The sequence below is a fragment of the Bison bison genome, unplaced genomic scaffold, assembly GCF_000754665.1.
Source record: "Bison bison bison isolate TAMUID 2011002044 unplaced genomic scaffold, Bison_UMD1.0 scf7180017864184, whole genome shotgun sequence".
NCBI classification, from domain to species: domain Eukaryota; kingdom Metazoa; phylum Chordata; class Mammalia; order Artiodactyla; family Bovidae; genus Bison; species Bison bison.
Genome location: NW_011494756.1, coordinates 3,976,735 through 3,989,519, shown reverse-complemented (window position 1 = coordinate 3,989,519; position 12,785 = coordinate 3,976,735). Strand labels below are relative to the sequence as shown.

Below are 12,785 nucleotides of genomic sequence, written 5' to 3'. Positions count from 1 at the left end.
GAGACGGCCTCCTGACACACGTTTATTTCTACTGTTTATATCAGGGGTCCCCAACCCCTAGGCCAGGAACTGGTCCCAGCTATGGCCTGTTAGGAACTGGGCCACACAGCAGGAAGTAGGCGGCAGGTGAACGAGCAAGGTTCCATCTGTATTTGTAGCCGTTCCCCATCCCTTGTATCCCCATGGTCTATGGAAAAATTGTCTTCCACAAAACTGATCCCTAGTGCCAAAAGGGTTGGGGACCACTGTTTTAAATCGATGATCTAATTTTTATTTATTTACAATTTATACACACACACACACATATATATATATTCTTTTTCAGATCCTTTTTCATTATGTTATCACAAGATGTTGAATATAGTTCCCTGTGCTACACAATAGGTCCCTGTTGCTGATCTATTTTATACACAGCAGTGTGTATCTGTTAATCCCAAACTCCTAATTTATCCCCCCCCCCCACCTTCTCTTTTTGATAACCATAAACTTATTCTCTATGTGTCAGGGCTTATTTGAAGCAAGGGTGGATTTCCAGCCCCCTGACCTCTCAAACTTCCTTACCATCCCCCAAACTATCTTTTGGGTACCTCTTGGATGTCCTCTTCAGGTTCCTCAAACTCAAGTTATCTGAACCCACGCTTGTTACCCTTCCCCAAACCTAGTCATCCTTTTGTGTTCCCCTCTTTAGCAAATTGGGTTTCCCAGGTGGCGTGAGAGGTAATGAACCGGAGACGTAAGAGCAGGAGACATAAGAGGCATGGACTCGATCCCTGGGTTGCGAAGACCTGGAAGATGGCATGGCAACCCACTCCAGTATTCTTGCCCGAAGAATCCCCACAGACAGAGAAGCTTGGTGGGCTACAGTCCATGGGGTCACACAGTGTTGGACAATACTGAAGCAACTTAGCACACACGCATGCACTTCAGTAAATTACCAACTGCCCACGCCCAAAATCTTGTTGCCATCCTAGCTCTTCTCTTTCCATCAGTCCTAACATCCACTCAGTCACCAAGTAGTCAGTATTTTTATATCCTGAATATGTATCACATCCACCTACTTCTGTGTGTCCCTCTGCCTTAACTTCAGTTTAGTCCCATGGCCTCTCCTGTCCATGAACACCAGTGTCTCCTGTCTCTTCTCCCTGCTCCCGGTTCTACCCTCCTCCCAGCCATTCTCTTGCACCTAGTGTGAATTTCAGAGTCACAAGCTCAACGATGCTAAATTGCATCTTTATTTTTTTATATAACTTAATTTTATTTATTTTTTTATTTCATTTTTTTTAATTTCAAATTTTAAATTTTATTTTGTTTTTAAACTTTATATAATTGTATTAGTTGTTAATTTTAATTCCTGGTCCTAAGCCTTGATTCTCCCTAATATAAAAATCCAACCTCGTCCCTCTTAGGTAAAGTCAGTCCAATTCAGTGATTTCTCAGGTTACTCAGATTCTTACACTCCTTCCCGTCACCCTGTGTTCCTATATAGAAACAACACAACACTGGTACCAAGAACACAGCACTGATGCCAGGTAGAAAGAAATAGGGTTACTAGGTTTAGCAAATAATACAACATACACTTCAAATTTCAAAAAACTGAAATTTTTTTGGTATAAGTATTCCCATGAAATATTTGGGATACACTAATACAAAAAATCATTTGTGGTTTATCGGATATTCAAATTTTACTGCGTATCCTGCCCAGTTTTATCTGGCAAGCTCAGGAGAGGAGGTTTGTCAGAATTTACTCCCAGATCTTGATCTAGGACCTTGTGATAGACTCTAAACTTGCCTGGTATCCATTTCTCCTCTCTTATACTAACACAATTCCAGTTTCATTTGAGGCAACAGTGTGCCTCCAAACAGGCAGGATCTTTGTTTTTCTAGTCTTTGCAGCCAGGGATGGCCACGTGACACAATTCTCACCAATGGAACAAAGTGGAATTCCAATAGTAGTCACAGGAATAAAAGTATTCCCAATAATAGAGAAGGACACAGCTGATGTCACCCACCTATCCCATTTCTTCTTGGCTGGAAGGTGGACTTGATGCCTGGACTGGGGCAGCCCTCCAGTAACCAGGGACAGGCAGAAGATAATCCCTGAAGCACAGGCCTTGAACTCAACCAGGCCATGGAACCAAGGCTAACAGATGCCTACCTTTGGCATCTTGTGCTGTGAGCAGCACAGACTTCTAGTTTCGAAGGCACCATGAGCCAGGTTTTCTCTTCCTTGGAACTGAATGGGTTCCTAACCTCTGGGTGCTGTCCAGGGCTCTGTCACTGATGCACTTGACTCATCCTTTTCTGTCAGCTCTTGAAATATGCTGACCTGACTCTTTCAGTAGCACCCCGGTGCTGCTTACTCGCAGAGTCACAGCTGTGTCCCCATTCAGTCCCCAGTGGGCAGCACATTTTCATCCGACAGCCTTTTAGCACACATGCCCTTGCTAGGGCCAGTGACAGAGGGCAGACATCCCAGCCCCCTCTTCCCATTAACTTTGATGGCACACACGGAGGTCACCAGACAATTCACGGTCTTTAGCCCATACTGTCAAGGGGCCGTGGGACATCACACGGGCTGGTTCTGGTTTTCTTCTGCTCAGAAGCTCTCTGCAGTGACTTTTTCTGCCTTTCCATGCCCTGTGTTGGGGCGGTGGGGAGGGGAGGGACAGACACAACCTGATTCATCTTACATCTCACGCTTTTCTTCTCCACACTCTCGGCCAGAGGGTAGAAGCAAAAATCTGTGCTTGCTTCTCTCTTCTCCATTTCAAATATTTTTGGTCATCGTTTTGACAAGATGGTGGCCTTTGACTTGTGGACCTGGGAATGTGGTTTCCTTACTCTCTTTATGGACTAGTCCTGTAACAATAGGTGCCTTGCATTGGCCACTAGGTTGAGGAGGATTGCAATTCAATTGGGAATCCACTTCCAAGTAATTTTTCTAATATATTGGGTTGGCTGAAATCTTTGAGTTTTTCCATGCAGCTTATACAAAAACCCAAAATAATTTTTTGGCCAACCCAATACAGAAAACTAAGCGCCAAAGAATGGATGCTTTTGAACTGTGGTATTGGAGAAGACTCTTGAGAGTCCCTTGGACTGCAAGGAGATCCAACCAATCCATCCTACAGGAGATCAGTCCTGGGTGTTCATTGGAGGGGCTGATGCTAAAGCTGAAACTCCAATACTTTGGCCACCTGATGTGAAGAGCTGACTCATTTGAAAAGACCCCCATTCTGGGAAAGATTGAGGGCAGGAGGAGAAGGGGATAACAGAGGATAAGATGGTTGGATGGTGTCACCAACTCAGTGGACATGGGTTTGGGTGGACTCCGGAAGTTGGTGATGGACAGGGAGGCCTGGTGGGCTGCAGTGCATGGGATCACAAAGAGTTGGACACAACTGAGCGACTGAACTGAACTGAACACAATCTCACTGAGTCATTTCCCAGACTCAAACACTTCTATGACTCTATCCCACTCCTAGCTTGGAGTCCAAACTACTTACTGTGCTCTGAGGTCTCCACAATATGGGTTCTGCCCTCCCCTTTTTTAAATTTCCCTCTTCCCACTCCCTTCCTTATCACTTTATGTATTTAGTTCTAGAGCAAAGCTGATCCACTGAGTAAAAAATTCTGGGTGTATGGCACCTAGGCATTTTTGTTTTGTTTGCTTTTTAACCCAACTCACTCTGTAGTGTGAGTCTGTTGCTGGACTTCATCATGTTTCTCAGAGAATCTTCACATACATATTTTTGCTTGGTTCTTAGAAGAATCCTGTGATATAGGTATAGCAAAGACTAATATACATATTTCACAGATGAGAAGAAGTGAAGTCCAGAAAAGTTAGGAAGAAATGGCCTGAACCTCAGGGGTTTTAATTCTAGACTGTCACCACTCCACACTGAAATGCTTATTGATAGTAATATCACATCTTGTCCGTTCTAAATATTTAATTGTCCCCTATTTAAAAATGTAAAATAATTAGTATAAAGTGATATCATTTGGCCTCTGATTACTTGCTTAATAGAATAATAGCCACCACACAGCTATTATTCCATAACCCTGTTTATTTCCTATATAGCAATGTTCATGCTCTGAAATTATTTATGATTTGTTTACTTATTTGTTGGTTGTGTTCTTCCACTAGAATATACACCTCACAAGGGTATTGACTCTATTTGATCTAGAACAGTGCCTGGCACTTAATAGGAAACTCAATAGCTATTGATTGACTAAATAAATACACTATTCAATTGTTTGAATAGTGTATTTGATCTGCAAGGAGATGAGACCAGTCAATCCTAAAGGAAATCAACCCTGAATATTCATTGGAAGGACTGATGATGAAGCTGAAACTCCAATACTTTGGCCACCTAATGCAAAGAACTGACTCATTAGAAAAGACCCTGATGCTGGGAAAGATTAAAGGCAGGAGGAAAAGAGGACAACAGAGGACAAGATGATTGGATGGGATCACCGATTCAATGGACATGAGACGGTGATGGACAGGGAAGCCTGGAGTGCTGCAGTCCATGGGGTTGCAAAGTGTCAGACACGACTGAGCGACTGAAAAACAACAATAACAACTTTCAATTGTCATTTTATCTCTTTGAATATGATTTATTATTGTTAGAAGTGAAGTAGTAATCTAACAAGTCATTAACTTAATCCTAACTGAAAATAATTTAAAAAATATATTTAGCAAGAGATATCCATAAACTCTTTCTGCATAAATGAATGAGTGAATGAATCTTCATAACATACCAGGAAGCCACTTAATAGAGCTTTGTTTTTATATTCAATGACACATTTAAATTTTGTTTGCCTTACTGGCTTTTTGTGTTGTTTTGGTGGGAGGCTAACTTACTAAGTATTTTTGGATATGGTCTGAATGTTGTGTTCCTAAAATTCATATATTGAAATCCCATTCCCTGAAAATGTAGGTAGATGGGGTTTTTAAAAGGTGATTAGGTCATGAGGGTGGGGCACTCATGAATAGGATTAGCGCTCTTATAAAAGAGGCTCTAGAGAGTTCTCCAGCTTCTTACATTATGTGAGGACACAACTAGAAAGTTCAGGCTATGAACCAGGAGGGGCAACCTTCCTGGAGCCTTGATCTTAGACTTCTGGCCTCCAGAACTGTGAGCAATAAATTTCAGTTGTTTACAAGCTACTCAGTTAGTGGTATTCTGTTGTTGTTCAGTCGCTCAGTCGTGTCTGACTCTTTGCGACCCTATGGACTACATACTCTGCTACATCAGCCCAAATGGACTGAGACATCCATCAACTAGCTTATTTGTCCTTATCAAAGGGAGCTCAGCTCTGGAACTGATATATTTATAATGTAATTTCCCTAAAATTATTATATTTAGATAGCTCTTGGCATCTTTCATTAAACTGGAGTTGTTCAATTATAAGTGTTTGAGGTCAAGATAGCTTTCAGCCCTTTCACGGAGGGAAAAAAAAAATGGCATTGTGATCCAACCTTTAATTATTATAGGATCAAAAAAATCAAAAGATTTGAAGGATTAAAATAACGAGTTCAGTGTTCTGATTCTTATTCCCAGTTACCGGAACTCATACACTAAGAACGTCTGTGTGGAGATGCTGCGGGATGGTTATCATAAGTCCTTTACCGAGTTCTTCGCTCTGACAGAGAAGTGGGATGCCCTGAGGGAGGCGGCGAGGGTCCGATCCCTCTCCTGGGCACAGAGACCCCTGGAAGAGCAGCCCGACAAGCTGGATCACTTCTACTACTACCTGACCAGGGCTGAGACAGCTGAAAGGAAAGGTACGTGGAGGGGTTTGGGGAAGCAGCACCGCCAAAACCAGAACAGGGAGCACCTGAGGGCAAGTTCCCAATTGCTTCATATGTGAATTTAAGACATTAGGACACCTCGGCACAATTCAGCCTAGTCAACTAAGCATCTTCATGGAGTGGACAGTAGAGAATGCTGGCTCACAAGAGGGCCCAGACACATGGCCATCCTGGTGATGTCACTCTAAGCCTGGGTAGACAGTAAACAGCACCTACTAACATCTCCAGGGCTTCCCAATGTATTAAAATCTTTGGTATCAGTAATTATACGTCTTTATATAGTTTTTTTTCTTTATACGTAATCTGAATATTGACTTTCACTGAGGAGCCCTTTGCAGAGTATTGTAATTTGCCAATTAAACTTATTTTCTAGTATTTATAGAATGGAATTTGAAGGTTTTATCCTTAAGTTCTATGCTTAAGATTTCTATCAGACAATTTTTATTAGTGAATTGTGAGGAGACAGGAAAAGTCTGTAATCCACAATTGTGAATAAAATTGCTAATTTTTTATCTTCCATCACATCATCTCTCATTAATTCCTTTTTTGATATTGTAAATTTTTCCAGAAGATCAATATGTTTCAAGTATTAAAGAAAATATTTTGCTCTCTACTACAGTTATAGTGATGTCATTGTCGTAAGCATTTCTTAGTTACATGTCCAGAATTGGTCATTTTTTACAATCAAAAGAAAGGAAATCCCCAAACTTGGCATATATATTTGCTATTCTCAATTGTCTTCTTCTTTGACTTTTTTTGTGTGAAAATACCGTTGGACTCCAAAAGAGAGAAGCTTTAAGCTCCACCATGAAAATGTCTCATTTCATTGTTCAGTACGATACATAAGTGAACTTCGTGTGTGTGTGTGTGTATGTGTAGATAAGAGGTGATTCTTTATATAATGAAAACATTTAACTACAGAATTGACTTTGAAAAGAGTCCTTTGGTGAATTTTAAAATGTGATTTACATATAAGTTCTCAAGAAATTAACTGTTTTAAATTTTAAAATGCTATTGTAAAAAAACTTATTTTCTAGGTCGGCCCCAAATTCTGAGGTGATATTTACACTGAAAATAGAATTGATCAAGATAAAATTTGTTCATAAGTCATTTTTTTCAAGTTGAATTAATTTGATTCACTAAACATTTTAAATAGAAGCATTCATTTTAGTAGCATAATAGCATAAATTTAGGCCAAATACATCAGTAGTCATAAAGTATCATAAAAGAAACTTATAAAGCATTTTATAATTACAAAGAAACTAGAGTGCTAAATAATCTATTTGAAGGTAGAAAACTTTTACTTTATAATACTTTATTTGAAAAAGTAACTATATTATATATAAATTAAAATGATTCTCCAATCCCCCAAATTTAAAAAGTCCAAGCTTCATAATAGCCAGTGTCTTACACACATGTACAAGTAGTAAAATATTTTTATTACTGAGTACTTTGTCACATGTTCATAGTAACTAAGGTTCTATTTGATAAATGGAATAAAATTACTTCTTGCTCAGAACAACTCTTCTGTAGGGTTATTGACTTCAAAATGCTGTGGCTTTTGCCTGGTTAAAATACAAAAAGTTAAAATTATTGCAAAAAAAAACATTATTGGAAATACATCAGTTGAAGGACAAGTAAACATTTATATGCTTCTTTAAATAGAAATGTGTAATTTTTTCACATTTAACACATGAACTTTATAGGATAAAAACTGTGATTTAAGAATGTCCTAGAAAGTAGTGCAGGGAATATGTACAGAAACTCTTATTAACTTGAATTAATTCTAAATCTTAAAACCCATGTATACCACACACTTAATCTAGAATACAGAAATCTGTTCCTGGATGATTTCACCCCATATGGTTGTGAAATCTGAGACAATTATCTAGAAGCAGCGTCGTATCTCTGAGTATTCTCATTGCTTCTCATTGGAAAGACCATCACTCTAGGGTCACAATGAAGTTCATTTAATCAAAGCTATGGCACTAACAATAGTCATCTCAGGTCAGTTCTGTCTCTTGAGACTCACAAAGCAGAAACCTAGAGTTATTTAAATTACTTTTCAAAATATCACTTTCTGTTTTATAGCAAAGAAGTGTTTAAAGGAAGCCAATCATTCTTTTTGGATTATTTTCCATTTGTTACAAAGTATTTCTTTGTCCCTGATATCATTCTTATATGACCCAATGTGAGTCATCTCTGTACCATCTGTAACATGATTAGGGCCTGGTGCCCCATGGGGCTGAGGAAGAGATGGCAATAATGGTAATGGGTAACCGAATCAATAGATAATTCAAACATTATTTACACTTGACTTTAAATTATTGTCAAAGGTTAAGCAGCAATTTTTTTCTCTAATAACATTTATTTAAGATACCCAAAGTATGTTTTACTCAAGCAGAGTCCCACTGGATGTTTATACAGTTTATGTAAAGAAAAACAAAAGTGAGTGTCTGGTGAAATAAGTTTGAGAAACAACCATGTGAATTAACATATACAAAGCAGGTTGGTTTGTTGCAGGACTTATCAGAGCCTTTGACATATTAATGTGCTGTGTGTTTCACTGAAAGAGAGAAATTAGTAGGAGCATTTTCCAAATTTATTTCATCATGAGATCTCCTTTTAAGGTAGCACAGTGAATATCAGTCTAAAGAATAAATCAACAATAAAATTGATTTTCATCTTATTAATATAGCTGCTGATAATTTGAGGAAATGTTGTGCAAGCAAGGAGAAAAGACTGCTTAGAATATAAAGGGTATAAACCATGTATTTGGATTATTCAAAGGTTCAAAACTTTCAATTTTTCCATAGAAGAATAGCTTAGCTGACAAGTAGTCTTTAAATATGTAATCTAAATAGCTTCTAAGCAAAACCAAAAACTTTATCAAATGTTGGAAATAATTTTCTATTAAAGCTTAATTACTGAAAAATGGAAAATTATTTTAGGTTTGCATATGTATTTTTTAAAAGCTCTTTGTATGACTTTTTAAAATGGAAGATATGAAATGTTTTATTTACAGGTTTTAAAAATAGCAGCTCTCTAATCACTATGTATGTGAGTTTCCCTGGTGGTTCAGATTGGTAAAGAGTCTGCCTGCAGTGCGGGAGACCAGCGTTCGATCCCTGGGTCGGGAAGATCCTCTGGAGAAGGAAATGGAAACCCACTCCAGTATTCTTGCCTGGAAGATCCCATGGGTGAAGGAGCCTGGCAGGCTACAATCCATGGGGTCATAAAGAGTTGGACACAACTGAGCGACTTCACTTTCACTTTCAATCACTATATATGAGAAAGAATATAAAATATTACAAAATAGACTTTAATGCTCTATTCATATTAGGCACGGGTCCAAATGGAAAGATAAAGCACAAGAGAAGCCAGTTCTGAAATGAGAGTATTTGTTTTAAATAAATTGCTCAGCTATTGCCTATTGTGAATAACCTTAAAAGGTAGAAAGTCTCTGCAGAATCTCCAGTTCCTTCAAAACTGGGGAATAGGGAGAATGTATTTTAACTTTAATTTTTAGTTCTAAAACTTACTTTAAGATAAATCTTAATTTCCTATGGAATTATGAAGCAGCGATTTCCCAGGGGGCATAGTGATAAAGAATCCACCCACCGATGTAGGAGACGCAAGAGACGTGGGTTAGATCCCTGGGTCAAGAAGATCTGGAGGAGGAAATGGCAACCCACTTTAGTATTCTTGGGCTTCCCTTGTGGCTCAGCTGGTAAAGAATCTGCCTGCAATGTGGGAGACCTGGGTTTGATCCCTGGGTTGGAAAAATCCCCTGGAGAAGGGAAAGGCTACCCACTCCATTATTCTGGCCTGGAGAATTCCATGGACTGTATAGTCCAAGGGGTTGCAAAGAGTTGGACATGACTGAGCGACTTTCACTTCACACTTTCCAGTATTCTTGCCTGGAAAATTTCCATGGACAGAGGAGCCTGGCAGGCTGCATGGGTTTGCAAAGAGTTGGACACAACTGAGCGACTAAACACAGCACAGCACACACAGTGTGTAAAAGCTGACATTATGTAGGTCTTAAAATTTCTTTGGGAACATTGGAGTCACTGTGTACAGTTTTCAAAAGTTAATTTTTGATGTAATCAGCCTATTGTCAATTTTTTCTGAGCCTTTTGACTTTAATCTTATAGAAGTACCAATGGGCAATATATAAATGCTTTTCATAATTGTAATTCTTTCAGGCATATATAGATTGACTCTTCTGATAGTAGTGAGCAATTAATATCACTTAATTCCAAAATCACTGCAGATGGTGACTGCAGCCATGAAATTAATAGATGCTTACTCCTTGGAAGGAAAGTTATGACCAACCTAGATAGCATATTCAAAAGCAGAGACATTACTTTGCCAACAAAGGTCCATCTAGTCAAGGCTATGGTTTTTCCTGTGGTCATGTATGCATGTGAGAGTTGGACTATGAAGAAGGCTGAGCACCGAAGAATTGATGCTTTTGAACTGTGGTGTTGGAGAAGAGTCTTGAGAGTCCCTTGGACTGCAAGGAGATCCAACCAGTCCATTCTGAAGGAGATAAGCCCTGGGATTTCTTTGGAAGGAATGATGCTAAAGCTGAAACTCCAGTACTTTGGCCACCTCATGCAAAGAGTTGACTCACTGGAAAAGACTCTGATGCTGGGAGGGATTGGGAGCTGGAGGAGAAGGGGATGACAGAGGATGAGATGGCTGGATGGCATCACTGACTCGATGGACGTGAGTCTGGGTGAACGCCAGGAGTTGGTGATGGACAGGGAGGCCTGGCGTGCTCCGATTCATGGGAGTCGCAAAGAGTCGGACACAACTGAGCAACTAAACTGAACTGAACTGAATTCCAACAGATAGTGATTGCTGTAAAAAGTCCTTGGAAGGGTAATCCATAGCCTACCATTTATTTATGACTGTATTTTTAGCACAAATGCAAAGAAATGCAAAGATTATGTATTTTTTCATGTCCACCAATAGAATGAAATCTACAAGAGAGAAGGACAATTTAGCACAAACATTTTTGTTTAAGTTCATGACTGTTTGCAGTGAAGTTTGTAAGACTTTACAGTTTATCTTACAGTTTACTTCACAGTTTATCAGTATAGTTTTTTGTGTACAAATAGGTCATATATTTGCCACTTTAGGGGAGAAAAGGGATTTGATAAACTGACAACTAATAAACTAGTAACTTTCTGAGTGAGAGGGATGACTAGTATTAACACATTTTCAGCAGAAGAAGATACTCATAGAAAAGATAATGCTAGAAATCTACTGTTTCTTAACATTGCTAGTAACTTGTATTGTCAGAAATGGTGTTGTAACGTATATGGAACATACAGTGATCATTTCTTGTATCTATCTATAAGCTGCATGCTGACTTTTCCTATTGGGTGAAAATATTTTGATATTTTTAGATTTCATCTGCTTTTTTCCTTTATCTTTTGCCATGGTTAGGAAACATTGCTTTCTCTGGAATCTCTAAATACTTTTCAAATCTTTAGTGGGATAAGTACTTGCTGATACCATATACTCATTTATTCCAAAAGAACTGAGCCCATTGCTAGCAGACACCATTCTGTTTTTTGTCTTATATAAAGACTTCTATTTCAACCAAAGAGTATATCAGTCTAAGCACTCCAAAAGATTTTTTTGTTGTAGTTTTTCTCAAGTGTACATCCTTTAATTAATATAAGTAGTTTAATAGTTAAAACACATTAATTTTTACATTTCCAGTTTTTAAATAGTTAATCATGCTTTTAAAGAAAAATAGAAACTAAATGTCACTATATTGGTTTGCCATTTGAAGAGATGTGCCTTGAGACACTTTTCTAATGCATTTTCTGATGTTTTTCTCTCTTTGAAGAATACTTTGAAGAGGTCTATAATAACTTGTACGCTCTGGCCTGTTACTTCAATAATTCTGAAGACAAGTGGGTTAGAAACCACTTCTATGAACGATGTTTTAAGATTGCTCAAGTCATCAAAATTGACGGTGGGAAGAAGGAAGCCGAGGCGCATGGACACATGGGGCTGCTCTTCGAGGAGGATGGTGAGTAGCCCTTTGCCAGGCTGCCCAAGGGGCTTTGGAGGCTCTTGAGTCCAGGCAACCAGAAAGCATGTAGGGGTGGAGAAAAAGACTCAAGGCTTGGTGTTAAGAATGTAAGTTGTGTGTGCTATGTGCTCAGTCTTGTCCAACTCTTGGCTACCCCATGGTCTGTAGCCTGCCAGGCTCCTCTGTCCATGGGATATTCCAGGCAAGAATACTGGAGTCGGTTGCCATTTCCTCATCCAGGGGATCTTCCTGATCTAGGAATTGAATTGAGCCTCTTGAGTCTCCTGCCTTGGCAGGTGGGTTCTTTACCACTGTGCCACCTGGGAAGAATGTAAGTTATTGAGATTAAAAAGCAAAGGGATGTGACTTTAGACTCACCCTCTGTATTGCTACACTCATACCCCAGCTGCGCACTCAGCCTAGAGTTCCCAGCAGCATCGTCACAGAGAGAAAACTTCTTCCCAGTCTTCCACCTACATCTTTCCTCCGTATTGCACCATTTCGAATTATTTTTCCTTTTGTATAGACCTTTTCATTCATTTTTTTTTTTTTTCCTCTAATTTTATTTTATTTTTAAACTTTACATAATTGTATTAGTTTTGCCAAATATCAAAATGAATCCGCCACAGGTATACATGTGTTCCCCATCCCGAACCCTCCTCCCTCCTCCCTCCCCATACCATCCCTCTGGGCCGTCCCAGTACACCAGCCCCAAGCATCCAGCGTCATGCATCGAACCTGGACTGGCAACTCGTTTCCTACATGATATTTTACATGTTTCATTGCCATTCTCCCAAATCTTCCCACCCTCTCCCTCTCCCACAGAGTCCATAAGACTGTTCAATACATCAGTGTCTCTTTTGCTGTCTCGTACACCGGGTTATTGTTACCATCTTTCTAAATTCCTTA

At 39.2% G+C, this 12,785-nt stretch overlaps 1 protein-coding gene across 1 annotated transcript in view; it reads left to right on the top strand.

Moving 5' to 3' along the window:
* Positions 1-12,785, top strand: part of TTC29 (tetratricopeptide repeat domain 29) — a 332,216-nt gene that overhangs the window by 35,801 nt on the left and 283,630 nt on the right. The window contains exons 4-5 of the mRNA XM_010843700.1: positions 5,568-5,791; positions 11,688-11,873. Coding sequence (XP_010842002.1) covers positions 5,568-5,791; positions 11,688-11,873 — 410 coding nt within the window. The remainder of the gene's footprint in view (positions 1-5,567; positions 5,792-11,687; positions 11,874-12,785) is intronic.